Source organism: Zootoca vivipara, chromosome 12, assembly GCF_965207765.1.
Source record: "Zootoca vivipara chromosome 12, rZooViv2.hap1.1, whole genome shotgun sequence".
Classification (NCBI taxonomy): domain Eukaryota; kingdom Metazoa; phylum Chordata; class Lepidosauria; order Squamata; family Lacertidae; genus Zootoca; species Zootoca vivipara.
The window spans coordinates 41629395-41655249 of NC_142595.1; the positions used below are offsets into that span (position 1 = coordinate 41629395).

General features: G+C 40.7%; 2 protein-coding genes across 2 annotated transcripts; both read right to left on the reverse strand.

Annotated features, from left to right (window-relative positions):
- Positions 1-617: 617 nt before the first annotated feature.
- LOC118095332 (vomeronasal type-2 receptor 26-like) lies at positions 618-12828 on the reverse strand. The gene is made up of 6 exons (XM_035136501.3): positions 12385-12828; positions 10653-10830; positions 7697-8548; positions 6695-6922; positions 6211-6337; positions 618-2800 (listed from the first exon to the last, which is right to left on the reverse strand). Exons 1-6 carry the CDS (start codon positions 12603-12605, stop codon positions 1899-1901), a joined length of 2508 nt encoding a protein of 835 aa, XP_034992392.3. The 5' UTR covers positions 12606-12828; the 3' UTR covers positions 618-1898.
- Positions 12829-15252: 2424 nt separating this feature from the next.
- On the reverse strand, positions 15253-25612 carry LOC132592969 (vomeronasal type-2 receptor 26-like). Its single transcript, XM_088655644.1, has 4 exons — positions 24767-25612; positions 24031-24258; positions 22299-22425; positions 15253-16154 (listed from the first exon to the last, which is right to left on the reverse strand). Exons 1-4 carry the CDS (start codon positions 25610-25612, stop codon positions 15253-15255), a joined length of 2103 nt encoding a protein of 700 aa, XP_088511770.1.
- Between the last annotated feature and the right edge of the window lie 243 nt (positions 25613-25855).

Below are 25855 nucleotides of genomic sequence, written 5' to 3' on the forward strand. Positions count from 1 at the left end.
GCCCCTGAGATATTTGAAAATGGCTATCCTACATTCCCTCAGTCTTCTATTTTCATACCCAACCCCCTCAACCTCCCCTCATAAGGTTTGGTTTCTAGACCCTTGATCGTATATGTCACCCTCCTCAGCGTACGTTGCAGCTTGTCAGTATCTTGAACACAACTGAACACAGTACTCCAGGTGTGGTCTGAGCAGGGCAGAATAGAGCTGTTCTATTACTTCTTTTGATTCTAGCACTATACTCCTGTTGACTCCTTTATCCTTTTCAGACATACCACTGGAAAGCCAGGTGTTCCCCATCTTATATTTGTGCAGCTGGTATTTTCTGCCTAAGTGCAGAACCTGACATTTGTCCCTATAGAAATTCAATCTGTCAGTTTTGTCCCAGTTCTCCATTCTATTAAGGACAATGGTATCTAGACAAGCGGTTGCTAGTGTGGTGCCCATAGGAACATTGGAACCCCTGGGGTCTTCCTCTGAAACATCAGATGTCTTTTCCTGACATTTACAAATTTTCTGAGCTCTCTCATGCAATGACTCCTTCCTTACTCATGAGGCAGAGATGGTGGTTGTAATTGACAGATTTCTATACTTCATTTAAATGCCGTCATTGTGAAACAAATTTTAGCCTAAGATCAGGAAATGAAATAATATGAGCATTCAGCTTCTGAAAAGTCTTTTTTAATTCATTCTCACTAACACTCCTGTTGAGATAAAGTCTATCAAAATCAGCTTTTCAAAAGGGCTATCTCAGACACATAAATATGTATACATTTCAATACATTTATATTCATTTCCCTATTGAGAAATGGGAGCTTCTACAGTATTAATTCGCACAAGATTCTTATGGATTTTACATCAGCATATCTCACACTGAAATGAAAAGTGGTTATCCCTAGGTAAATGGGTAGAGGTTTGCATCCTTAGTCATTATTCTGAGGCTGAAACTCTTGCTGTGATCTTTCCTCTGGAGTAATGAATGAGTGACTTAGTTCTTACACAAGCTCTTCAGACAGCGCTGGTGGGGGTTCCTCAGTGAATGTTGCTGGAGAGGAGATGAAGCCACCATGGGAAACGATGCCACCAATGAGGAACTCTCCTGGCTGATGATACATGTGAAGTGGACGGTGTGGACCTTGGAGCCTGCATTTTGCTATGTGAGCCTGACATCCATTGTAAGAAATCAGTTCCAGCAGCAAGAAAACCAAAACCAGCATTCTCAATACAAAGACAACTGTTTGTTCTATGCAGAAACAACGTTTTATCTTCTCCAAGATAAAAATGGTCTCATTTAAATGGTAGTTTATTTTCCCGAGATGATGCAATCTCGGAGTATCCAAAATCAGACTTGTGGATCACAACTCTGATTAATTCTGATTAAGTTTAGTATACTCTGCATTAGGTTCACCAGTGGCCACTGTAAGTCCCCATTGTTTTTTTTGAGAAACAGCAGCTCAAATTATAGCCTCGTTAATCATCAAGAAGCAATGTAATTATTCACCCCGTGCTAAAAATTCCCTCTGGAATTGTTGAAGAAAATGTGCTTGTCACATATTCAGAACTGTTATTTTAATTTCCCTTTCACTTGATAATAAGGGAGCACTGTTGTATTGGGAAAGGAAGAAGTTAGAAGCTCATTATAGAAGACCTTGTAACCAATGTTTTTTCCCCCCAAAATGTGGAATTAAGGTCCCTCCCAGGTCTATGACTCCTCTAGGTCACAGGAGTCACTGCTTCCCTTAATCATAGTACTTTGTCAGGAGAAAGTCCAGGGAGAACAGCTACATGGGCTGCTCTGTTTGCTTTGTTGGGTTGAGGCATTCTGAGAAGAAGCAAAATGAATACAAGGAGATTTAGTTCAGCTATGATTTGCTACATCAAATAGACTTGTTCATTCTTTAACTCTTTCTTATGAGAAGCTGCCCCCTGCTGTTTAACTCTGGCCTCAGCAAAATGATATAACATTTGGGGGAAAAGATGCAGCCCAGTAATCCAAAACTAGAGGCCAAGATGGAGAAGATCTCCACAGCCACCATGTGTTTCCCTTTTGTGCTCAAGTAAGTTGGGACAAAAGACAACCACACACTGCAAAAGACCAACATGCTGAAAGTGATAAACTTGGCTTCATTAAAACTATCAGGCAACTTCCGAGCTAGGAAAGCCATAGTTAAGCTGGCAATGGCCAGGAAACCCATGAAGCTCAAAACAGAGTAAAACATGATATTTGACCCTTCATTGCATTCCAATACAATTTCTTCAGTGACTGAGTGCATGTCAACATCTGGGAATGGGGGACAGGTAGCCAGCCACACAGTAATAAAAACAGTCTGAACAAGGAAGCTGGAAAGAACAATAAAGGTTGCCAGTTGTTTCCCCACCCATCTCCTCATCCTAGAGCCTGGCTTGATAGCCATGAAAGCTAGAACTACAATTGTGGTTTTGGCTAATACACAGGAAACTGCCACTGAGAAGATTGCACCAAAAGTAGTTTGTCGTAGGAGACATGTCAGTGAATCTGGTTTGCCAATGAATAGCAAAGCACAAAGAAAGGAGAGGAGGAGAGAGGAGAGGAGAACATAGGTGAGGTTTCGATTATTGGCTTTGACTATGGGAGTGTCCTGGTGCTTGAGGAATATTCCAAGAACCAAAGTTGTGATTAAAGAAAATAAAACTGCAAATGTGGTCAAGGTGATCCCCAGAGGATCATTGTAAGTCAGGAAGCTTATGTATTTTGGGAGACATCTATCTTGGCCAATGTTTGGATAATGATCTTCTGAACATTGAAAACAATCATCCATGTCTGAAATAAAATATGAAAAATAGACATAATGTGATATTTAAGTATGGCATTCTGTTTCTGTATGAGGGTAGTGAACTTGAAATATCAAATGTTAATTTTGTAGTACAGTGGTACCTCTGGTTACGAACGCCTCAAGTTACGTTTTTTCAGGTTATGAACGTTTTTAACCGGGAGGTTTTCCAAGCTGTCAGAGGCCTCACCGCTGCCCGGAGTCAAGCCCGGACATCCGCTGGGCCTGCAGAGGCTCTGCGACTGGGCTCCAGCAGTGGGCGCTCTCGGAGGCCTCCATGAATGCCTGGAGCTAAGCCTCAACATGTGTGGGGCCTGCGGAGGCTCTGTGACTGGGCTCCAGCCATGGGAACTCTCGGAGGACTCCACAACTGCCCGGAGCCAGGCCTTGACATCCGAGGGGCCTACAGAGGCTCTGCGATCAGCCTTCAGCTGCAGGAGCTCTCCAAGGCCCCCACAAATGCCCAGAGCCAGGCCCCGACATCTGCAGGATGCCCAGCAGGTCACATCCCAGCCCCAAAGTTAGGTACTTATCAAACCTTTATTAGGCATTTTGCAAATAAAACCATAAAAGAGAAAATAACATATAAAAGCCTTGAAATATATATAAAAAGGCAGCAGTTGGATATATATATATATATATATATATATATATATATATATATATATATATATATATAATCAATCTGTGGTTTTCCTTGTTAACCTGCTCCTTGGAGGACTGCTACCAAAAACTCGGCTACCCCCCCCCCCCCCGTTACCCTTTGGTCAACATCAGATAGGCAGAATCCCACACTTTCACCTTGCTGGGATTCCAGACCACCCAAAAGAGGGGACAGCACGCGTTGACGGAGCGTACTGTACAATGGGCAATGAGCTCTACAGTGTCTGGGACATTCATAGAGCATCTGCAGAATCTCTTGTTTCTAGGAATGTTTTGATATCTTCCCCTGACAAATGCCGAGGGAAAAACATTCAAACGGGCCAGCATAAAAGCCCTACGTTGGGCTGGGATTATTAATTTAGTGACGTAATTGGATCTGCTATCTAAGATATTTAAATCATAGAATATAGGGGAGCAAATTTTGTTTACAGCTGCCATAATATTTTGTCTCTCGGCATCCTTTAGTCTAGTTAGGATATTATGGAAAATGTATTGCTCGTTAGGTTAACGAAGACCAAGAGCAGTGAAGCTGTTAAGAAAACAAAGATGAGCCTGGGCTGAAAAGCCCTTTACCAACCCTTCCCCCCCCCAGCTGTAGCAAGATGGGTGGCACCTAGCCAGGTAAGCCCACTTACCCTGTGGGAGGGGAGGGGAAAATTTTGGGATTCTGCAAGAGATTTTGGAATTTGTTTATGTGAGTCTGCCCTGTGCTTTTGTCTCTGCTTTGTGCCTTCGTTTGGGGGACTTCTGGGGGACTCTGCCTACTGCTATTGTTTTGGGGATCGTGTGGATGACTATCATCAGTGCATGAAAGGGAAAAAAATGTTATTTTTTTCATCTACAATATTGTCTTATTTATTTTATAGTACAGTACATTGATTATTGCCTTCATTTTATGGATCAATGGTCTCGTTAGACAGTTAAATTTGTGTTAAATTGCTGTTCTAGGGGGTGTTTATCATCGTCTGGAACAGATCAATCCACTTTTCCATTACTTTCAATGGGAACATGCGCTTCAGGTTAAGAACGGACTTCTGGAACCAATTAAGTGCTTAACCTGAGGTGCCAGTGTAATTATAATATGAAATTCTGTTGTTGTTTAGTCGTTTAGTCGTGTCCGACTCTTCGTGACCCTATGGACCAGAGCACGCCAGGCACTCCTGTCTTCCACTGCCTCTCGCAGTTTTGACAAACTCATGTTGGTAGCTTTGAGAACACTGTCCAACCATCTTGTCCTCTGTCATCTCCTTCTCCTTGTGCAACATCAGGGTCTTTTCCAGGGAGTCTTCTCTTCTCATGAGGTGGCCAAAGTATTGGAGCCTCAGCTTCACGATCTGTCCTTCCAGTGAGCACTCAGGGCTGATTTCCTTCAGAATGGAGAGGTTTGATCTTCTTGCAGTCGATGAGACTCCCAAGAGTCTCCTCCAGCACCATTCTACTTCCTGCATAATCTGAGTTTGATGGCATCAAGGGCCTGCTTTCTCATGGGTTCCAAGCAAATCCAGAAATATAAACAAATCTCAGCCATCCTGCTAGCGCCTGAAGGTGTCAGGGGCCTCTGTGTCTTTTGATTTGTGTGTTTGGGGCTGGGGCTTGCACAGTCTTTTTGTTTCAACTGATCCAACCCACTAATATTCTTATCCTGGATGAATTTGTCTGATATTTTCTTCGGCCACCCAAGTTACCTCATGTGAAGTATGTGGAAGACAGCCCTGGGTCGTTTGACCCTTTTCTTATTTCTACTTTCCCTCCTATAAAAACTACACAAGAAACTCTCTGTTTAAAGTTGAAAGAACAAATAACTTTGTCTTAGTATTCTTGCAGTTGCAGATTATTATGTTCAATTCAGGTAAGTGATACTGCAATTGCTAATAGCTTTTTACATAGATTAAACTGTTACAGACTGTAACAGTTTAATCTATGGAAAATTTAAAAAAAATAAGAAAATTGTCCAATAGCACCTTAGAAACTAACTAAGTTTGTTCTGGGTATAAGCTTCTTCAGATAACCCTTAAGGTAAGGTTACCAGATTTTTTTCAATGAATCCGGGGGCACTTTTCAACTTCAATGGATTTTGTATGAGGACTGATTTGTAAATCCGGGGACTGTCCCCAGGAAAAGGGGACGTTTGGTAACCTTATCTTAGGCAGACAACAGCAGCACACAACAAACCTCCTGTTCTAACTGTTAGACCCTTCAAATAAATGCCACCACTGCCACAGAGTGTGTGACATCACAGAGTTCTATAGTTCTTGCAATTAACCCTTTACATATGCTTTGTGGATACTAATACAGTGGTACCTCGCTAGACGAATGCCCTGCTAGATGAATTTTTCGCTAGACGAATGGGTTTTACGATTGGAGGTTGCCTCGCAAGATGAATTTGTTTTGTGAAAAATTCGTCTAGCGAATCGCGGTTTCCCATAGGAATGCATTGAAATTCAATTAATGCATTCCTATGGGCAAAAAATAATAATTTTTTCCCCAATGCATTTCTACGGGATTTGCAAGACGAAATTTTCGCAAAACGATTTGACTCACAGAACAAATTAAATTAGTCTTGCGAGGCACCACTGTATTTCACAATTTTGAATGCTAGAGCAATTAGTTTAAGCATTTAAAACACTGATGGGAGCAAGCTGGATTGTAGTCAATCTATTTACAAAATAGAAGGCATCAATCTATTAAATAGGTGACAACTGTTAAAAAGAACACATCGACATATGACATTCCTTACCTTTCTTGTTTGAGATCTTCCCTTCTGGACATGGAAAGCAATCATAGCAGCAAAATGCCTTCCCTTCTTTTTTAGCTCTTCTATAACCTGAACTGCAGTGATCATTACATATGGAAATGGGGGATATCTGTTAGTAAATGATAAAGTAGTTTTTTAAAAAATAATAATAATCCAAAAATAGGTTGTCGAGCTTTTAGTTCATTATTATTCCTCTGCAGTGAAGGAATGGGTCAAGGAAGTGAAGGAAATATAATGAATTATTGAGTGCACATCATATTTATGTGTTGAACTTACTTTCCTATAACTGGAGTCCTTTGTCCACATTCAGAAAACATGAGACAAAATACGCATTATGACAGTGTTGCTTGAATTCTGTACATTTTTCTTCAGCAGTCTAACAACCACTTCAAAATCTGGAGACAATGTGACTTTTTGAACATTGAAGAACTTATTCAATAGCTCCCAAAATGTGCACAGTCACTACCTGTTTAAACTGGTTGGGCCATACGATGGCATCCTCATTAATGATGAAGACATTGTCCTGGTGAACCATTGGCTCAATCTTTCCAACTTTGACCTTGAGGAAGGATTTGTTTGGAAATGTGACCCAGTTTATAATGTCAAATCCAGCAACTAATTCCCTGTTTTGATCAAAGGACACTGTTTCCTCCACACTGTTGTTAAAGGAAATACTTCCGAGAACATGATGGAGCTAATTTATGAGGGTGAAAAAATAGGAGGCTGTACTTTAAAGGTGCAAAGGATGCAAATACACATCAAGGTTATAATCTATCAGACATGGAGATTTGGATTATGTTTCTTTGAAAGGATGTATGTATGTAGGCTAATCCTGGTTGAACTTTATTGTAGGAGGTGGCAAAATGTCCGGGGTTGCTGCCCATAAGAAGCAGGAATGGAATTGAGACAGTGCCATGGAGCAGCTGCCCATATAACCCCCCCCCCAAAAGGTGGGCATGTAGGACCCACAAAAAAGGAAATGCCTTGGAATTCCCAGACGTGGTACAGAAATGAAATGAATCATCATCATCACCATAATTATGATGGGCCATTGCCTGATCCAACAGGCTCTTCTAACATTCTATGAGTAAAGATTTTTTTTGAAGTGAAAATTATCAAAGGAGGGGCGAGAAGCTGGTTCTTCATAGGATGTGGCATTCTTGTTCAACCTTCTGTGTTTGCCCCTCAGTGTATTCACTCAACTCCAAGGGATATACTGGCAGGAATTGGAGAAAGGAAATGATACTTTCCCCTAGCTCTCACATCAGGTCTTTCCTCCCTTGTTCTACCATACAGAAATTTTGAGTTAAACTGAAAAGAGCTTTCTAAGTCTCACCTATCTCTGCTTGCCATAAAATCAGCGAATAGTTGCTAAATGTCTTGGGTGGAGATGCATGCAATGGGAAGTTGTTGCACCTACAAATATGGGAGTACACCCCAATCTTTAAAATCATGAGCAGGACATTACCTGCCATGGTTGTTGGTCCAATCTTACTCCATCTGCCATTGCTCTGTGTTTGACTTGGGATAAATGCCTTGTAGTGAATGCATGTGCCACTGCATAGACCGCATTGTAGATGCTGTAGCTATTTCCTGTCATAGACATTTCAAAAACAGACATGGGAAGGGTCTCTAGCTTCTCCTCTCCAGTGCAGACTTTCTTGTTCATCTTGTCTAGAAAAGAATCTGGGTATGTACAGCTGAATGATTCTTCCCAGAAGTTCCTTATAAAACCATCATTGTTTTCTGAGTAAGGGTTCCTATGCTGAATAAATTTATGGAATCCTGACACCTCCTTTGAGTGAATTGCTAGAGATATAGCACCATGGAGGAAATTTATGTCTGAACTTCTTTGGAACGAAAATGATGTGAAATCCATCTGAGCTGTCATAATCCAGACTTTTGCCTGGAACTTCATTGATATATTTGCAAATTGTAAAAGCTGGTGCATTGTTCTCATTGCCATTATACTCTGAATTTCTCCATATACAACCACAACTTTGGCAGTGCTTTCCATAACAACTTTGATAGATTTAAAGCCCTCTTCTACCATGTCACCAAAATCACTGGAAGAAGTTTGTTTGGGGAATTTTTCTATGAAGTCAAAGCAGATTCCCCCTTTGGAAAACAATGGGAGCATCTCCTCTTTAAACTTCTCTATAGTATCATCATCCTGAGAAAGCATCCCAACCCATGTCCATGCAAAATGCAACAGTAATTGGAGAATGCCTTCATATAGGTGGCTCACATTTGGGAACATTTGGTAGAAGAAAATCCCATCAGTTTTTTTATTCAGAACTGGAGCAGAGCCGTATATGAGCTAAATAATATTTCAAAAATGTTAAAGGAATATGAGAGAGAATGATTTGGGTTAGATTTGAAAAAAACTGTGATTTACATTAGCTTATATCCACTCCTAACATGAATTTGCAAATGTGACACAGGCTTAGAAAATATGCCTTAGAAGCAGGAGGCAATACATTAAGATTACTCAACGTTGTGGATCATTTGTTGGAAATTTATGATAAAGCCAAACAGGCTGATAGGCATAGGGAGAAAATAGCTGAGTGCTTCTATTCTGGCTATCCTTTCTACAGTGGTACCTCGGGTTGAGTACACAATTTGTTCTGGGGTGCTGTTTGCAACCCGAAAAGTATTCAACCCGAGCAGTGCTTTAGCGCATGTGCAAAGCGCTGATAGAGCGCTTATGTGTGCACGCACAGCACACAGAACACTTCTGTGCATGCACACGCAGCGAAACCTGGAAGTAAACACTTCCCGGTCTGCCGAGTACTTAACTCGAAAGTACATGACCCGCAGCGAACGCAACCCGAGGTATGACTGTACTGATGTTCTGGTGCCTATTCATTGTGACAAAACCAAGAACCGTATGGAATTCTGCATATGTGCCTTGTGCCATCCTCTCATCATCAGGAATCTGGCCTATGACATACTTGCCTCAAAGTTTGCCCAGTGGCTTAGGCAGCTGTGTATGTTTAGCCTGGAGAAGAGAAGGTTAAGGGGTGATATGATAGCCATATTCAAATATATAAAAGGATGCCATATAGAGGAGGGAGAAAGGTTGTTTTCTGCTGCTCCAGAGAAGCGGACACGGAGCAATAAATTCAAGCTACAAGAAAGAAGATTCCACCTAAACATTAGGAAGAACTTCCTGACAGTAAGAGCTGTTCGGCAGTGGAATTTGCTACCAAGGAGTGTGGTGGAGTCTCCTTCTTTGGAGGTCTTTAAGCAGAGGCTTGACATATCTCAAGAATGCTTTGATGGTGTTTCCTGCTTGGCAGGGGGTTGAACTGGATGACCCTTGTTGTCTCTTCCAACTCTGTGAATCTATGATTCTAAGATCATATCACTTTAGAAATAACTCTAGAATCAGATATGGAAGACAATCTGCAACCTTTCCTTGAAATAATAGTATTTAAAAAATGCAACAGTATTTCTATAAGTGATGTTATGGGTTTTTTTGTTTTTTTTTGTATTCCATCCAGGATACATGAATGCTGCTTTACATTAGATGAAGAGCTTGTGCAGAATACATTGAATGCACATCTATTTATTCCTACTGCACCAGACGTAAAGTACACACATTTGATATGACGAATGTGCTGGGAATTTTCTTTAGATTCAAATGAACTTTGTACATATATTGGAATGGAGTATAGTTATGGGTTTTAATACATTAAATTGTGTTAAATTCTCACTTTGCACACTACAGATCTGGAGTGGGAAACCTCTGTTCTGCCAGGCCTTGGAGATTGGCCCAACATGCCATCTTGGACAAACCATAAGCACATTTCCAAGGTTTCACATTATATACTATATTAGGGATGGGAAAGTTCAAGAAACTGCTTGAAACCACAAGGTAAATATCAGATGACCGACAGATGGGCACCTCTGTCCCTATGAAGGTGGTCTATGGAATGGGAAACTCAAGGTGCGACCCACTAGCTAAATCCTCTTCTCCATCCCTACTATGGATTTGTGACGTCTACAGAAAATAGAAATTAGAATTATTAGCATACCAGCATACCCGTGAACCTATTGAAGTTACTGTAGATTGCATGAACAATCAATTAGTTTGTCAGACAGAATAGTAGAGTGAGTGTACCAAAAGCACTTTACTATGTTCAAAATGTTGGGAAAGAGACACATTCAAACACCTTCTTGTAAAACCGATATTGACTAGGAGAAGCATGAATCTGTAAAACTGTCCATGGTTATTGAAAGCACTTTTTGGGTGTCCTGATATACATAGATCCGCTCTACAATCTTGTATCTTCAGCTTTACGTATTAAACAGGAATATGAGAAGACAAAATGTAGAACAATAGCATAATTTCTGAAATGCAAGAGAAGTTCGAATGGCTTCTTAAACATGCGTATTTATGTTCCATATTTAAATCTTACTTGTGGTATCTTGTAGGTACACAGGATGGGTGCCATGTTAGGTGCAATATAAGAGTTTGGTCCTCCAATGACTGCAACTGGAGTATTTTCAGCATCACACTTGTAGTTAGGGATGAATTTGGCCCTTCTTGAGAGAAGCTCTATTGAAGCTTGAAAGGTCCACTTTTCACTAAAATGGCTGTTATACATGTGGAATCCGAGAGTAGCATTGGGCAAGACACAGGGATTTCCATTGATCTCCTTTACAGCAAATGCCAAGGCCAGGATGTGTTGATAGAGCTGAGTCATCATCCTGTATTGAGAGTTGAAGGGTGCATCACAATACAGTATATTGTCATAAGATTAGAACTGGGGTGCATGATAATAATAATAATAATAATAATAATAATAATAATAATAATAATTTTATTTATACTCTGCACATCTGGCTAGGTTGCCACAGCCACTCTGCGCGGCTTCCAACGCATGAAAACATAATAAAACATCAAGCATTGATAGTAACAATCTAATCCAATATAAAAGTCACAATAACTTTAAAATAGTTTATATCAAACAAAGCAGCAATCCGTCAGAATCCAATAGTAAACAGTAAAATTAAACATGGAGGTGGAGACACTCCTTCAGGTATACAGGACCGAGGCCGTTTAGGGCTTTAAAGGTCAGCACCAACACTTTGAATTGTGCTCGGAAACGTACTGGGAGCTCCTCTCTTCCCAGATGCTGCTGCTGTTCTCAAAATCATAGTCTGGGAAAGGCTGGGTTGGGTAGGGCACCTGACACCCTGACCCTGACTGTCCCAAAGGCTTCTGAGAGGCCAGACCCAATCTGGGGCAATCTGGGGCTGCTTCCACCTAACTCAGTCAAAGTCCAGATCCACCCAAAATTGCCTGATTCATTTCAAGATTCAAGCATTGGCTGAATCTGCTGCACAGCCCTAGCAACCCCTTCAGGGTTGCTCTTTGTGTGTTAGAGCTGAAGGAATGTTTCATTTCTTTTTTCCTAATTTAATTTTCTGCATGATCACATCATGTTGCATTTATCTTTAAAAAATCATCATAAAAATTCAGCAGTGAAATACATATCTTTAGAAATGCTACCTTGTCAGGCAGAATACTAGGGTAAAGATGCCAGGCACTGCACAACATTCAAAGAAGCATTCCTTTGCTGATACAAACTTCTGAATCTTCAAGGTAAACCCTGCAGACTAGAGGGGGGATGAACAAGGAACATCCTTATGGCTTCATGTACTGGATGTATGCAGTGCCCTTAGAAGTGAAATTGCACTTTATGTTAAGGTGTCTTGGGGGGGGGGCATTTTTTGGTCTGAATTCTTATGCCTATGTTTAGATGCTTAATCAATATAGGAAGATCTTTTATTTATTTATTTTAAAAACCCCAAGTGAATCATAAGATTTCTTTTTTTAAGATGCCAATCAAAATGTGACTCTATATTGCAGTCAAAATACTTTAAATCTGCCAGCCACATGAAAAATTGTAGGTTTGTTAAACTTCCATGCTGCATTTACTCATGGTATCCCACAGGGACACAAGATGACCACGTAAAGACAAACAACATGTGTAAACACAAGATCAAATGGAGGTAGACTTAAATGAATTAATAGAACAACTGAAGCTCCAATAATTTGCCAGCCCACTGGCTATATCCAGTGGAAGTCCAACCCCGAGGAATAGGTCATTTTAGAATATGGCTTTGAAAAACTCAACTACTTACATAGGGTCATCTGAAAGCTCCTGAGATGGGTGTTTTTCAAAGGTCACGGTGTCTGAAAATATATAGATCTGAGAAATAATACCAGCAATGATGAGGTCACCTGCCTGATAATATTTGTGAAGAATATGGACAGGCTCTCTGACAGAACACAGAGGAAGAGGAAGAAACTTGCACAAACCCTGTAGTGGAAGTAATACCACCTGCAATAAAAATACTACCATCTTGCAAGGGGTTCTTTGTTTCTGGCACAAATTTAACTATTCTGTCATTGCTATTCAAGTGATCCCGAGTACCAAAGCCTGACTTGAATGGTCACTTCCACAGATGATGCCAAACCAGAATAGTACAATATATAAAAAAGGGTCACCACAATGATGAGTCTGTGTTTCTATATAACCAGCTCTGAATAGTTCATAGTTATTAATCAGACCTTACTTATTAATAGTTTTAGCATTTTGCATGTAGCCAAAATAAGTCCTAAGGGTGTGGGAAGGATGCTATTATGAATAATGGGATAATTACAGGTGAGGTAATCACTTGATTGTAGATTCTTTGCAATATTACTAAAGAAAACATGTTTATCGCTTTTCAGCCAAAGTCTTCTCGGAGTCATCCTGAATGGGAGACCAAGAGAGTGAAGACTTCTGGGAGCAAAGATGGTTGACTAGTCATCTACTGCTGACACTCCATTGACAGAACTATGTGGTGGTTAATGACTGTGATAAATGATGACATGTGATCTGTCTGCTAATTGGAAATTTTGCTTGGTATGTGAGGTGACAGCTTGCATAAGAGGTCAGTTTTAACAGGCTGAAAACAAAACAAAAGCATTTTTTATTATATTCAACTAAGAAAGATTAAATACTGGGAAGGGTGCATTGATCGTTAAGAATTTTATTTTATATTACTTTTAACTCTTCATCCCTTTTGTGAAAGTGCTGGCTTCAAAGTGAAACCGAAATCTGTGGGAAACTGTGGGAAATAATGTGCTCCTCTGATAAGGAGAGAGACACAAGTGTCCAAGGCAGAGACTGCTAGGGTGGCAAATATACTGTTGAACACCCCCATTGAGTGCACCATGCAGCAATTATTAGATGAGCAACTGAAGGAGCTCAGAGCTGAGATGCATAAAATGGTGAATAAAAATGCATTAAATTTCCCATCTCCAGCTTGAAATTTTCACAGAGTTAACTCTTACAAAATTAAACACATTTATTTCCCACAGTGGAAACATGAAGTGATAGTTACATTCAATTTCTTGACAATACTTTCACTGACAAAAAAATAAAAATAAAATATCTTAGTATACAGAACTCCTTTGTTTAAAACATTCCCTCTCCATTTTTGTAATAATTTTTATTAGTTTTCAGTTACAAAAATCCAATGTAAGCCTTATTATATCAATACCAAATTACAATACCAATCCAAATACCAATCAAACAGATAGCCAGTCACACACTTTTGGTTGCCCCCCCCATTTACTAGATTTCAAGGTTTAATTGATGTTGTTTAGTCATTTAGTTGTGTCCGACTCTTTGTGATCCCATGGACCAGAGCACGCCAGGCACTCCTGTCTTCCATTGCCTCCCACAGTTTTGTCAGACTCATGTTCGTAGCTTCAAGAACACTGTCCAACCATCTCATCCTCTGTCGTCCCCTTCTCCTTGTGCCCTCCATGTTTCCCAACATCAGGGTCTTTTCCAGGGAGTCTTCTCTTCTCATGAGGTGGCCAAAGTACTGGAGCCTCAGCTTCAGGATCTGTCCTTCCAGTGAGCACTCAGGTCTGATTTCCTTAAGAATGGATAGGTTTGATCTTCTTGCAGTCCTTGGGACTCTCAAGAGTCTCCTCCAGCACCATAATTCAAAAGCATCAATTCTTCGGTGATCAGCCTTCTTTATGGTCCAGCTCTCACTTCCATACATCACTACTGGGAAAACCATAGCTTTAACAATACGGACCTTTGTCGGCAAGGTGATGTCTCTGCTTTTAATTCTGCCTCCAGACTGTTATTCAGTTCCAATCTTAATGATAATCCCTTATACAACAGTTACAATGTTTTAACCTCAGTGTTGACTCATTTAATAATTCATGAATCCGCAAATGAAGCTCTCCTTTATTCTTCCTGTGTGTGGTATTTATTTTAACCAAATTATTACTTTTTGTCCTTGCCAAATATTATGTCTATCTTGGTTATTCCTGATCCCCATCGTGCCTTGTGGCATTGTTGTCTCAATGTTGTTCTAAAGCAATCTCTCTTCCTTTTTTTTCAACTCAGGAAGTAGTTGCAAAGCTCCATCACTGCTCTTTTTCAGCCTAGGGAAAGGAGTAGCCTTGCACCCCGCCAAAGCCCTGGCACATCTCCAAGTTCTCCCTTCTCCGTCAAACTGAAAAGAAGCCTAGCTATTATTACTCACAAAAGAGTGACAAAGCCCTGGCAAGTCCCCAAGCTCCAATTTTTCTCCGCTCAGCCAGAGATAAAGTGAAAGTTAACTCCATCCAGTTGTTACGAATTCCAAGTCTTTTAAAAATTATCCCATTTTATTTTATTTAGTTCTGTTTCACATTGTTATCTATATCTGTATTCTCATTTCCCCTCATCGTCACTTGCTATATAAAAAAACATTTTCACATTCTTGGGTGCTTTGCTGAGCAATTTATGAAGCAGCTTCTTCAGAGCATCAGAGGTTAATTCCCTGCTCACACTTTTCTCCAGCGTAAATTCAATAGTCTGTATTTATGACTGGCTATCATCAATCATCATATCTAGAAAAATCATATAAGGCAGCTGCTGAACACATGTTTGCAAATATTCTATTGTACACACAGAGAAAAGCACAAAATGCAGAAAAGACAGGTTTCTTAATTCTTTAATTTTTCTTCCTTATTAGCTGTTCCCTATTGTTCAGCTCAGGCCTTAGTATCATTATATAACATTTGGGGGAAAAGATGCAAACCAGCAGCCCACCACCGGAGGCTAAGATAGAGAAGATCTCCACAGCTACCATATATTTTCCCTTGGTGCTCAGGTAGGAAGGAATAAAGGACAGCCAAACACTGCAGAAGACCAACATGCTGAAAGTGATAAACTTGGCTTCGTTGAAACTGTCTGGTAACTTCCTAGCGAGGAAAGCCACAACAAAACTTACAGTTGCCAGGAAGCTCATGTAGATGAGGACACAGTAAAACATGGCCACATTCCCCTCATTACATTGTAGTATGATTTCTTCTGTCACTGAGTACACGTCCACATCAGGGTATGGGGGAGAGGTTGCCAGCCACACAGTACATATCCCTGCTTGAACTATGGAGCAGGAAAGGAGAATGGAGTGGCCTAGTCCTTTCCCCACCCATTTCCTCATCCTGGATTCTGGTTTTGTAGCCATGAAGGCCAAAACCACAGTTAAAGTTTTTGCCAGGACACAAGAAACAGCGGTTGAGAAGATGATACCAAAAGCTGTTTGTCGGAGGAGGCAGGTCACCTTCTCAGGTCGACCAATGAAGAGCAATGCACAAAGGAAGCAGAGCAGGAGAGAGATGAGGAGAGTGTAGGTAAGGTTTCGGTTGTTTGCAATGACAATGGGTGTGTCATGGTGTTTCATAAATATACCTAGTACAAGAGCTGTGATCAAGGAAAGGGAAAGAGAGAAACAAGCTAAACTGATTCCCAAAAGTTCTTCATAAGACAAGAAGCTGATATCCTTGGGTAGACATGCATCCCGGTTCTTGCTTGGATATTCTTTGTCTGGGCATTTATTACAGTCATTCATATCTGGGGAAAAAAATACGGTAATGACCTTTAGCTCATATCATGTCAACTTCCTGAAATGTTGACTTTCTGTCTGAGAAAAAAAGAGCTCTGTTTAATTCTGTCTGATGCTCTGTAATGTATTGTTGGATATAATCGTTTCAGAACTATTTGGTCTGTAAATGACAAAACCAGGGCTATTCGTCCTCATGCTTTTGTAACGTATCACTCCACTAGCCTGGGTGCAGCCTGTGTAAGTCAGAAGGAATGAGAAAGCTCCTTCTAGGACTTCTGGGGTATTGGAAATGGCTGTGGAGCACGGGTCTTGATCGTCGAGAGATGAAAGGGGGAAGCACAAATGCACTTTGTACCCCTAGAAGAGGCTCAAAAGGGAATTTGGGCACTGGTTTCAATGGTGCTGAATTTTGTGCTCTCCAAAAAAAAAATAAGATGGTTTAGACAGAAAAAAATTGAATTTGCGAATAAGCCCGGAAAATATCTTGCGTGGCAAATGAAAAAGAGGGAACTGGGAAAACAAATAAATAGAATAAGAGTGGGAGAGAAAACAATAGATGACCGTTTCTTAATAACTAAAAAGTTTGTGAAATTCTATGAAAACTTATATAAACCAGAGGTAGGCAAAGAAGAACAGATAGGAACATATTTACAACAACATAAAATACCTGACATAAGAGAAGAGGAATTGCAAAAACTAAACGCCCCAATATCGGAGACTGAAATAATGAGAGCAATACAGAAATTAAAAACAGGCAAATCAGCAGGCCCCGATGGTCTCCCATTGGAATATTATAAAAAATTGGCGGAAATATTGATAACACCGCTTAAGGAGATTATGAACAAAATCTTAGAGAGTGGCAGCATGCCTGACTCTTGGTCAGAGGCGTATATTACCCTTATCCCCAAGCAAGGAGGAGATTTGGAGCTGTTGTCAAACTTCAGACCAATCTTGCTTCTTAACTGCGACTATAAGATCTTTGCAAATATACTTGCCAACAGACTAAAGGAGGCCATACAGGAGGTTATACACCCAGATCAAGCGGGGTTCCTTCCAGGGAGATTGATAACAGACAACACAAGGAACATTGTGGATATAGTAGAATTTCTGGAAGTTAACAACGAAAGGAAAGCAGCACTACTACTCCTGGATGCAGAAAAGGCATTTGATAATGTCTTCTGGCAGTATATAAGGAAACAACTAGAAATAATGAACATCGGGGAAAAGTTTAAAAAGGGAATTGGAGCCATATATGATAAACAATCAGCGAGACTATTAGTTAACGGTAATGTGACAGAGAAAATCAAAATTGGCAAAGGAACAAGGCAGGGCTGTCCAGTATCACCCCTGCTCTTCATTCTAGCATTAGAACCCCTTCTACAGGAAATCAGAAATAAAGATACTATAAAAGGAATAAGAGTCGGGGAGAGGGTGTACAAACCAAAGGCGTTTGCCGATGACTTGATTGTAACAACTCAAGACAGAGTATACCAGCGGTGATGGAAACAGTTGTAAATTTTGGAAAACTAATGGGAATGAAAATAAACTTCCAAAAAACAAAAATGACAACCAAAAACCTAACACAGGAAGAGAAAAAAGAATTGCAGGAAAAGACAGGATTAGAAATAACAAACAAAGGGAAATATCTGGGAATTTGGATATCAGACAATAATTTAAATTTATACGAAGACAATTACAACAAAACATGGAAGGAGATAAAAAGAAATATGGAAACATGGAACAAACTTCATCTATCACTATGGGGGAGAATATCGGCAGTTAAAATGAACATCTTGCCAAAAATGATGTTTTTATTCCAAGCCATCCCAATATTAGGAGGATCTAAATGCTCTAAAGAGTGGAGAAGGGAGATAGCAAGGTTCGTGTGGAACGGCAAGAAACCTAGAATAAAGCACCAACTTTTGATTGATAGAAAAACGAGAGGAGGAGTTGCATTGCCTGACCTAGAACTCTATCACGCAGCAGCAGGCCTAATTTGGTTGGGGGAGTGGATCAAATTAAAAAGAACAGATATTCTAGATTTGGAAGGCCATGATGCGAGATTTGGATGGCACTCCTATCTAATATATTGGAAAATCAAGGCACACAGGGGGCTCTTAAATCATATAGTAAGGAAATCCTTGTTTAAAATTTGGACAAAATATAAAGGAATATTAGAGTCCAAAATCCCACTTTGGACATCACCGCTGGAAGCCATAGCGGTGAAAAGAAAAAAAAAAATATGAGAAATGATTGGCCAACATATAGAGATGTATTAGAAATTAAAGAAGGAAAATTAGTGTTGAAAAAATATGAGGAAATTAAAAAATATCTAACAGATTGGCTTCAATATTTTCAATTAAATCAAAAATTTAAATTAGACATAAAAGAAGGATTGGCAACTGAAACATCAAAATTTGAAACAAATTTAATCAGGTTTAAAAAGAAGAATATTTCCTTGGTATATGATTACCTCCTGGAGTGGGAAACGAAGGAAGAGCAGACTAAAGTGGTGATGATCAAGTGGGCCCAAGACTTTGGCCACAACATTCAAATAGAGCAATGGGAGAAAATGTGGGCAGATAATATGAAGTTCACAGCATGCTATAGTCTGCAGGAGAACAACATGAAGATGTTTTATAGGTGGCATCTCACCCCCCCCCCCAAATTAGCAAAAATGTACGGAGGGCCGAGCCCCCAATGCTGGCGTTGTAAAAAAGATACTGGATCATATTACCACATGTGGTGGACTTGCCAGGAGATCAGAAGATATTGGAATAATATACATGAAGAAATAAAAAAAAATATTTAAACAACCAATCAAGAAAAGGCCGGAAATATTTTTGTTAAATATATTACCACCAGAAATCCAAAAAGAAACAAAATCTTTACTGCTGTATGCAATGACTGCGGCCAGGGTATTAGTGGCAAGAAAGTGGAAGAACCGCTCTACCCGCCGCATGCTCCCATGCCCGCTCCCCCAGTCAGAGGGGCCACCGGGTTCTCCTGCTCAACCACAACCTCTCAGGTTCCCCAACAGCCTCTCGGAATCTGTTCCGAAGACTGACACACTTCTTCTCTTTAGCCGTTTTAAATTAAAAAGAAAGGAAAGAGAAAGGGTCCTCCCCCCCCCAATGCATCCCCTCTCCCCAGCGGCCTCCACATGTCCACCTTTGGTCAGGACCTACAACTGGGCTGCCTCCCCCTCCCTGCCGGAATCCAATGGGGGGAACTGACAGCCCCCCCCCAATATCTCCATATCTTGGACAACTCCTTCTGGGAGACCAGGGGCCAGATCCTCTCCCTTCGACGCCCTCACCTCTCCTCTCCATCCCAGCCCCGGCATTTTTGCCTCCCCGAAGCGACTACACCTCGCCCGCCTACCCCCTCAACCATAGGGATTCAACGGGGGAACTGCCAAAACCCTCCACAAAATGTAGGTATGTGAGGAGGGGAAAGAGAGGGGTCTGGGTGGAGGTTAACATGGCGTCGGGAAAACATGACGTCACTCACCAGGGGAAACAGAGAGAGGGGTGTTGGTTTTTTTTTTTGAATTATATTTTATTGATTTTATATTATAAAGAGAACAAACATACAAAAGAAAAAATACATAACATTTTTTTCCCCACTGACTTCCGTCCACCCTCCCAGGGCCCTCTCCTCCCACCAGAGGGACCCCCGAAAGGTAGGCAGCCAGCAGTGTTTCATTTTATGGTTGAATTTCTCCCCACCCCTCCCTCCCCTCCCCGGAACCCCCCCTGCCACCGAGAGGCTCTAAGAGAGGGAACGAAGGGGGGGGCATCCATCCAGCCAATTATCCAAACAAAAGAAAAAAAAACCACGAGAAAAATGGAGGGGGAGCAAAAAGAAAAAAAAACCCCTAAAAAGAAAAAGATAAGAAAAAAGAAAAAGAAGAAAAAATGAAACTAAAAAGGAAAAAAATAAAAAATAAAAGAAAAAGGACTTCCCCAACCTCCCCCTACCCCGATTTCCATTTTCAATTCTTATTTAGCAGTATTCTTATTCTTATTCCCATTCTATTACCACAAAAAAAATTGACCTTATGTTATAAAAACTATCCCAATTTTTAAATCCTCTTTAATCAAACTAAATTAATATTTTCGAATCTTTTCATAATCAAATCTACTCATTACTTTTTTTTTGACCTGCCTATTTTTTATCCTCCAAAGAACCTCTTTATTATTCTTACTTTCACAAATTTTTAACTATCGTGATTTTCCCCTCCCCACCCCGGTCACGGCCTTTCCCTTCCAGTCCAGTAAGTTCCAAAATCGTCAGTCCAATTATCAGTCCTTTTTGTCTATCCTAAATAGTTAAATATTCAATCTTCCTTCAACCCACCCCCCTCCTGACCTGTTTCAAAATCCAAACCCCTCTGTCTCCCCCTCCCCAGTCTTCTTTTCTTCTTTGCTGTCCATTTTTCTCATGGGTGTTCTGTCTCTCCTGTAACTCTTGCATTGCTGACTCCTGTGATCCATCTTTATTCTTTTTATTTTCCTTTTTCCCATCACTCAGTTCATACGACCATTCCTCATCTTGTGCCCTTTTTTCAGTTAAAACCTTTTCCTGTAATTCTTGTGTTCTTTCTTTAAACAAGTCCTCTTTTTGCAAATCTTGCTCCTTTTCATTTGGCAAATCCCGTTCTCTGAGCTCCTGTAGGTCTTGGTTTATTTCCAGCAGTTGTTGCTGAGTCTTATACGTCTCTATTCTGAATTCCCATAAGAGTTTTATCACTTTGTCCTTGAACGCAGATGTGTGGTCTTTTGTTGCCATTTTTCCAGCTTGCCGAGGGTGGAGCGAGGCTTGAGAACCAGGAGATGGTTACAAAAGACATATATTGTCACAAGTCCAAACTGGAAACTGTATATCCAATCCATAATATGTAACTTCAACTTTAAAATTATTTCAGACAGTCAATCAAAAAGTTTTTAAGTATCAAATCCTTGTTAACATCCATCTTCACAATCAGCTTATTGTCCTCTCCGGGCTGCCGATTTCGGGGTAGAGAGAAGCTCTCCCTTTCTTGAAATGCAGGGAATATCAGCCTTGAAATAAATCTCACCCCTTTACCTCCGGAGGTAATTCTTTAAAATAGTCTCTGAAGGAGTTCAAATAATATACTGCTTTTCGCCGGCACTGGTCTCCCTTTTTATTACACTGCTTCTTAAATCAATCAGTGGGAGAAGGTGGCTTCCGTTTTTTCCCCTTACTCCCGTTTACCAAATTATAGTCCAATATCGTAATATTTTCAAGCTTTACTCACGGGTTTCAATTTTCTGAATCAGCAAATTTGGAAGAATCTGCCGCTCACCACCACCGGCTCGAAGCTTCACTTCGCTGAGGTAACGCTGGTCTCCAAAATGGCCCCCGCGACTGCAACCCTTTCTCTCCGGGGCTCTTATTAGAGCTCACCAGAGGATCGGGGAATCGCTAAAAAATGGGGCACCGCTGGAGCTTTGTTTCCAGAACTCTCTATCTGGAACTCTTTTGGGGCGCTGCGGCGCTTTCGCAGCCTCCCCCCCCCCTCAGCAAAGCCGGGCTGTCTCGGCACTCGAGACAAACCCCGCCGGCCAGATCGGGCGACAAACCGGAAGTCCAGAGAGAGGGGTGTTGTTACCTCATCCACCTCTCCTGCACAACGGAGGCCCTGACGGAGCCACAGCAATTCGTGGCCGGGTACAGCTAGTATTTAAATAAAACAAAAAAATGAATGCGAAAATCTTAACTTGGAATGTAAATGGAATAACAATAAATTCAAAGGGAATAAAATTGAACACATATTACACATATTTACCAAGGTGGGGGTGGGGTGGGGCTTCAATGAGAAAAAAGACTGCCTCCTCCTCTGTCCTACTGCACCTGAGGATTCCTTGGTGGCAGGGGAATCTTTGGGAGGGGGTGGGGGAGGGGCAGTATAATATATGCAAGAAAAATTGTGATAATGGATTTTATAGCATCAGACAAGACAAAAAAATGAGGTGTGGTAATTTATGCAACAGACATATACAATGCTAAACAGTTATTTAAAGATGAGGATGGAAGAATGATGGCTATACAGATAACATTACAAGGTGATTTTTTTTAATTGGAATCAATGCCCAAACACCTCTCAATCTATTTATTTCTCCTACCATCCTGGTTTGCAATCTTCCCCTCTGGACATGGGATGCAATCGTAGCAGCAAGGGGGCTGTCCCTCCTTCACTTTCTTGCTGGATCCCGGAAGACATCTCTCAGTACATACAGAAAGAGGCTGAGTCTAATCCATAAATGAAAGAGCAGAAGGGTCATCAAGAGACTAATGAGTTCAGAACCCTTTATGTTCCCGGGCCTTTCTCTATGTGACTAAACTGACACAGACTTTCAGTAATGTGTAATTGCAATACAAAGAGCCATTGCTTATTTTCTTATTATTATTAATAGTAATGTTTGAAATTATGTGATATTCCCTCTATATTGCTCTAGGATGTGCAGTGCCCCATCTGTTCTGTAAAGATAGCTTTGTCTATTAAGGTGCACTTTGAAGTTACTCTAGTTTCCCTATTGATTTTGTTATAATTTTTACTTTTCAGTATTTTGTCCCCTTGGTAGACAGCTCTAGAACTGATTTTGGACCCATCAGATGCTGCCTGGATAAGAGTTCCGAAAATTCTACCCAGAGTGGCTGGAAAACCCCACCAAGATTGGGGATGATATTATAGTTGTTCTTGTTTTTATTTTTTGAGGAAGACAATTTTTGTGAATTCCAAGACAAAAATATGAATGGAAAAGAAGCTATCCAAGACCTATGGCACTCCTTGGCATCCTGCCAAACAATTCTGAGCATGTTAAGAAAAGAAAAATACTTTTGAATACATATTTTGATATAACTCTTTTTAAAAGACTAATGCATCCATTTCTAATGCTCAGTCGCTTGCTCTTCACCCCTTTCTTCTCATGTCCCTCCTTCACTCTCTCATTCTCCACCACTTCTCCTCCTTCCACCTCTTCCACCAGCACCCTGAGAAGATGAGTGTTCTCCTGCACCTGCTGCTGTCTGTTCTCAGTTTCTTCCTCTGGTATTATTATGCCTCCTTTCCCAACCTTTTTAGGAAGAAAGACAATGTCCTGAGACTTATCAATTCATACATCATCTTTCACTCTTGTCAGAAATAAAAAAATCCGTATTTAATAAGTGTAAAGCAATCCCAATTTCTTTGGTTTATTTTAAAATAGTTTTCTTTTTCTACTTAGGATTCTGGTTGAAGTCCTCCAATGGGGGTAGAAATTATCCATTTTATTTGTCCAATTTAACACTTGTGTGCACTTTTTGATATAAGGTTGCTTCAAGTTCAAAAGGATCATCAAGATGATAGCTTCATGGTTTCTGAGCTTCAAACTCTTGTGAGCTGGCTCTATATGACTGAAAGAAAACCTGCCCTCCTGTCTCCAGCCCTTTTCACAGAAAAACTGATATTTCACCTGGGCCTATTGACCCACATTCAGATGAAGGATTGTGTTATGCAAAAACCACATTTGCTTGGATGCAGCTTGTAGTGGGGTCTGTGAATGGTTTGGATTAGGCTGAGAAAACCTAGCTTTTCTTATTTTCGTCTGAAGTAGGATCCCCCTAAAGTCTATTCACACTGTTAGACTTGCTTAACTGTATTTTGTAGTAAAAGGGTTCTTATGTTTTGTAACCTCCTTAATAAAATATTTGCCTTGTTTCCTTGTGTGGCTTCTAGCAGTAAACTTTTGGCTCTTCATCTGCTACCTGAATGCTTTGGTCTTGAAGCTCAGAAGAGAGTGAGTAAACATGCTGGTGGATAATGACTGCTTATTCAATACTGAATTTCTTTTTAATTAGCAAACAATGCAACTCTACCTGGTTAAACCAACTGTGCCATGTAATGGCATCTTCATCAAGGACCAATGATTGGTCTGGTGGAGCCTGCGGTTCTATCCTCCCAACTCTCACTCTCCACAAACTTTGGTTGGCAAATATAATCCAATTGATAATATCCAAGCCAGATGCTGCCTCTCCATTCTGGTTGATGACGACCACATCTCCTGCCGTATTGTTAAATGAGATACGTCTCAGAAAGTGATGGAGCTAGATTGAAAACCGAAAAGACAAATGTTTGGAAAGGGCTGCTGTCTAATACAGGGAGGAGCATTTTTCCCCTATGAGCTGAACCTACAGCAAATGATGAGGGGTGATTCAGTCAACTGTCAGTGGATTCAGGTCCAAGCACGGAGAGAGTCAACTAACACAGTTCTCTCTCTACACCTTCCTTACAATCCTCTGAATGTCCACAAATATGTGTAAGTGGTGAGGTTCCCCCCTCCCTCCCCTCCCCGAAGCTCTCAGAAGAAAAGGCGGGGTCTGTTGTCATTTGCAAGTAGAACAATATAGGGGGAATCATCTAGGATACTATCATATCAGTGCCACCTCTTACTTTGACTGCAGAGTTATAAATTCAGTTCTGGGTTCTTCTTCCTCATGCACTAGTGCAAATGCTTGACCTCTGAGAGGAAAGAGCAAGCTGAAAGCATTTTGGGAACCCATACAGTGTCAAAAAGTAACAGGGCTTTGCCAGTTGAGGATGTTCAGCCTTTACCTGCCAAAATTCTTGATTTGGATTCTTCCCTCTCCCTCCATATGCAATTACTCTGTGTCTGAGTCTGGATGTGGACATGGCATGCAAAGCATGGGCCATGGCGTAGACAGCACTGTGGATGCTGTAACTGTGGCCTGTCATGCTCATTTCAAAAAGTGATCCAGGAAGGCTCTCCAGCTTCTCTTCTCCTGTGCATCTTGTCTGTGCATTCCCCTCCATCTTGTCTGAAGTGATATCTGGGAATTCACATTCAAAGGCCTGTTGCCAGAATTCCCTGATAAAACCGTCCCCTTCTGTGCTGGAAGGGTTTCTGTGCAGAACATACTGATGAAATCCTGTTGGGTTTCTAAAATGAATTTCAAATGCTATAGCTCCATTGAATATTCCTGAATCCCAGTTCCTTTGAAAGACAAATGAAGCAAACTCAACCTGGTCTGTTGATATCCATACTTTACTTTTAACATTATTTTTTATGTCATCATCTTCTGATAGGTTTGGAAGCCATTTAAAAGCTGCCATGGAACTAGAGTCTCCAGAGGCAACCACTACATTAGCTTTGCTGATAAACAGTTTCTGGCTTATTGTTGCACCCTGTTCTAGCATTCCAGTAAGTTCAGAAATAAAACTAAAATTGGGAATTCTTTCTATGAATGCAAAGCAGACACCACTCTTGGTAAACATTGGGAAAATGGTTTGCACAAATCTTTCTCCCTTGTCATTATCTGTTGCAATGACTCCAATCCACGTCCACCTGAAATGCAGAAGCAAAGAGAGAATCCCCTTGTACTGAAGGGCTTCTGGGGCTGCCATCTGGTAGAAGGGAAGACCTGGGCTTTTATCATTCATCATTGGAGCAGAGCCATAAATGAGCTAAAGAGGGAATGGAGGAAGAGAAGAGACAAAATAAGCAGAGCTCTTTTAAACTATTCATATACATTATTTGGTGAATCCTGTTAGTCAGACATGCCCATTTATACAAAAGACACACATATGCAGATAGGCTGAAAATTGAGGTCATCTCCCATTCCTGCTTGTAAAACATTCACTCTGTTGACCTGAGAGGGGCATTTTCCCTGTTATGTTCTTAAA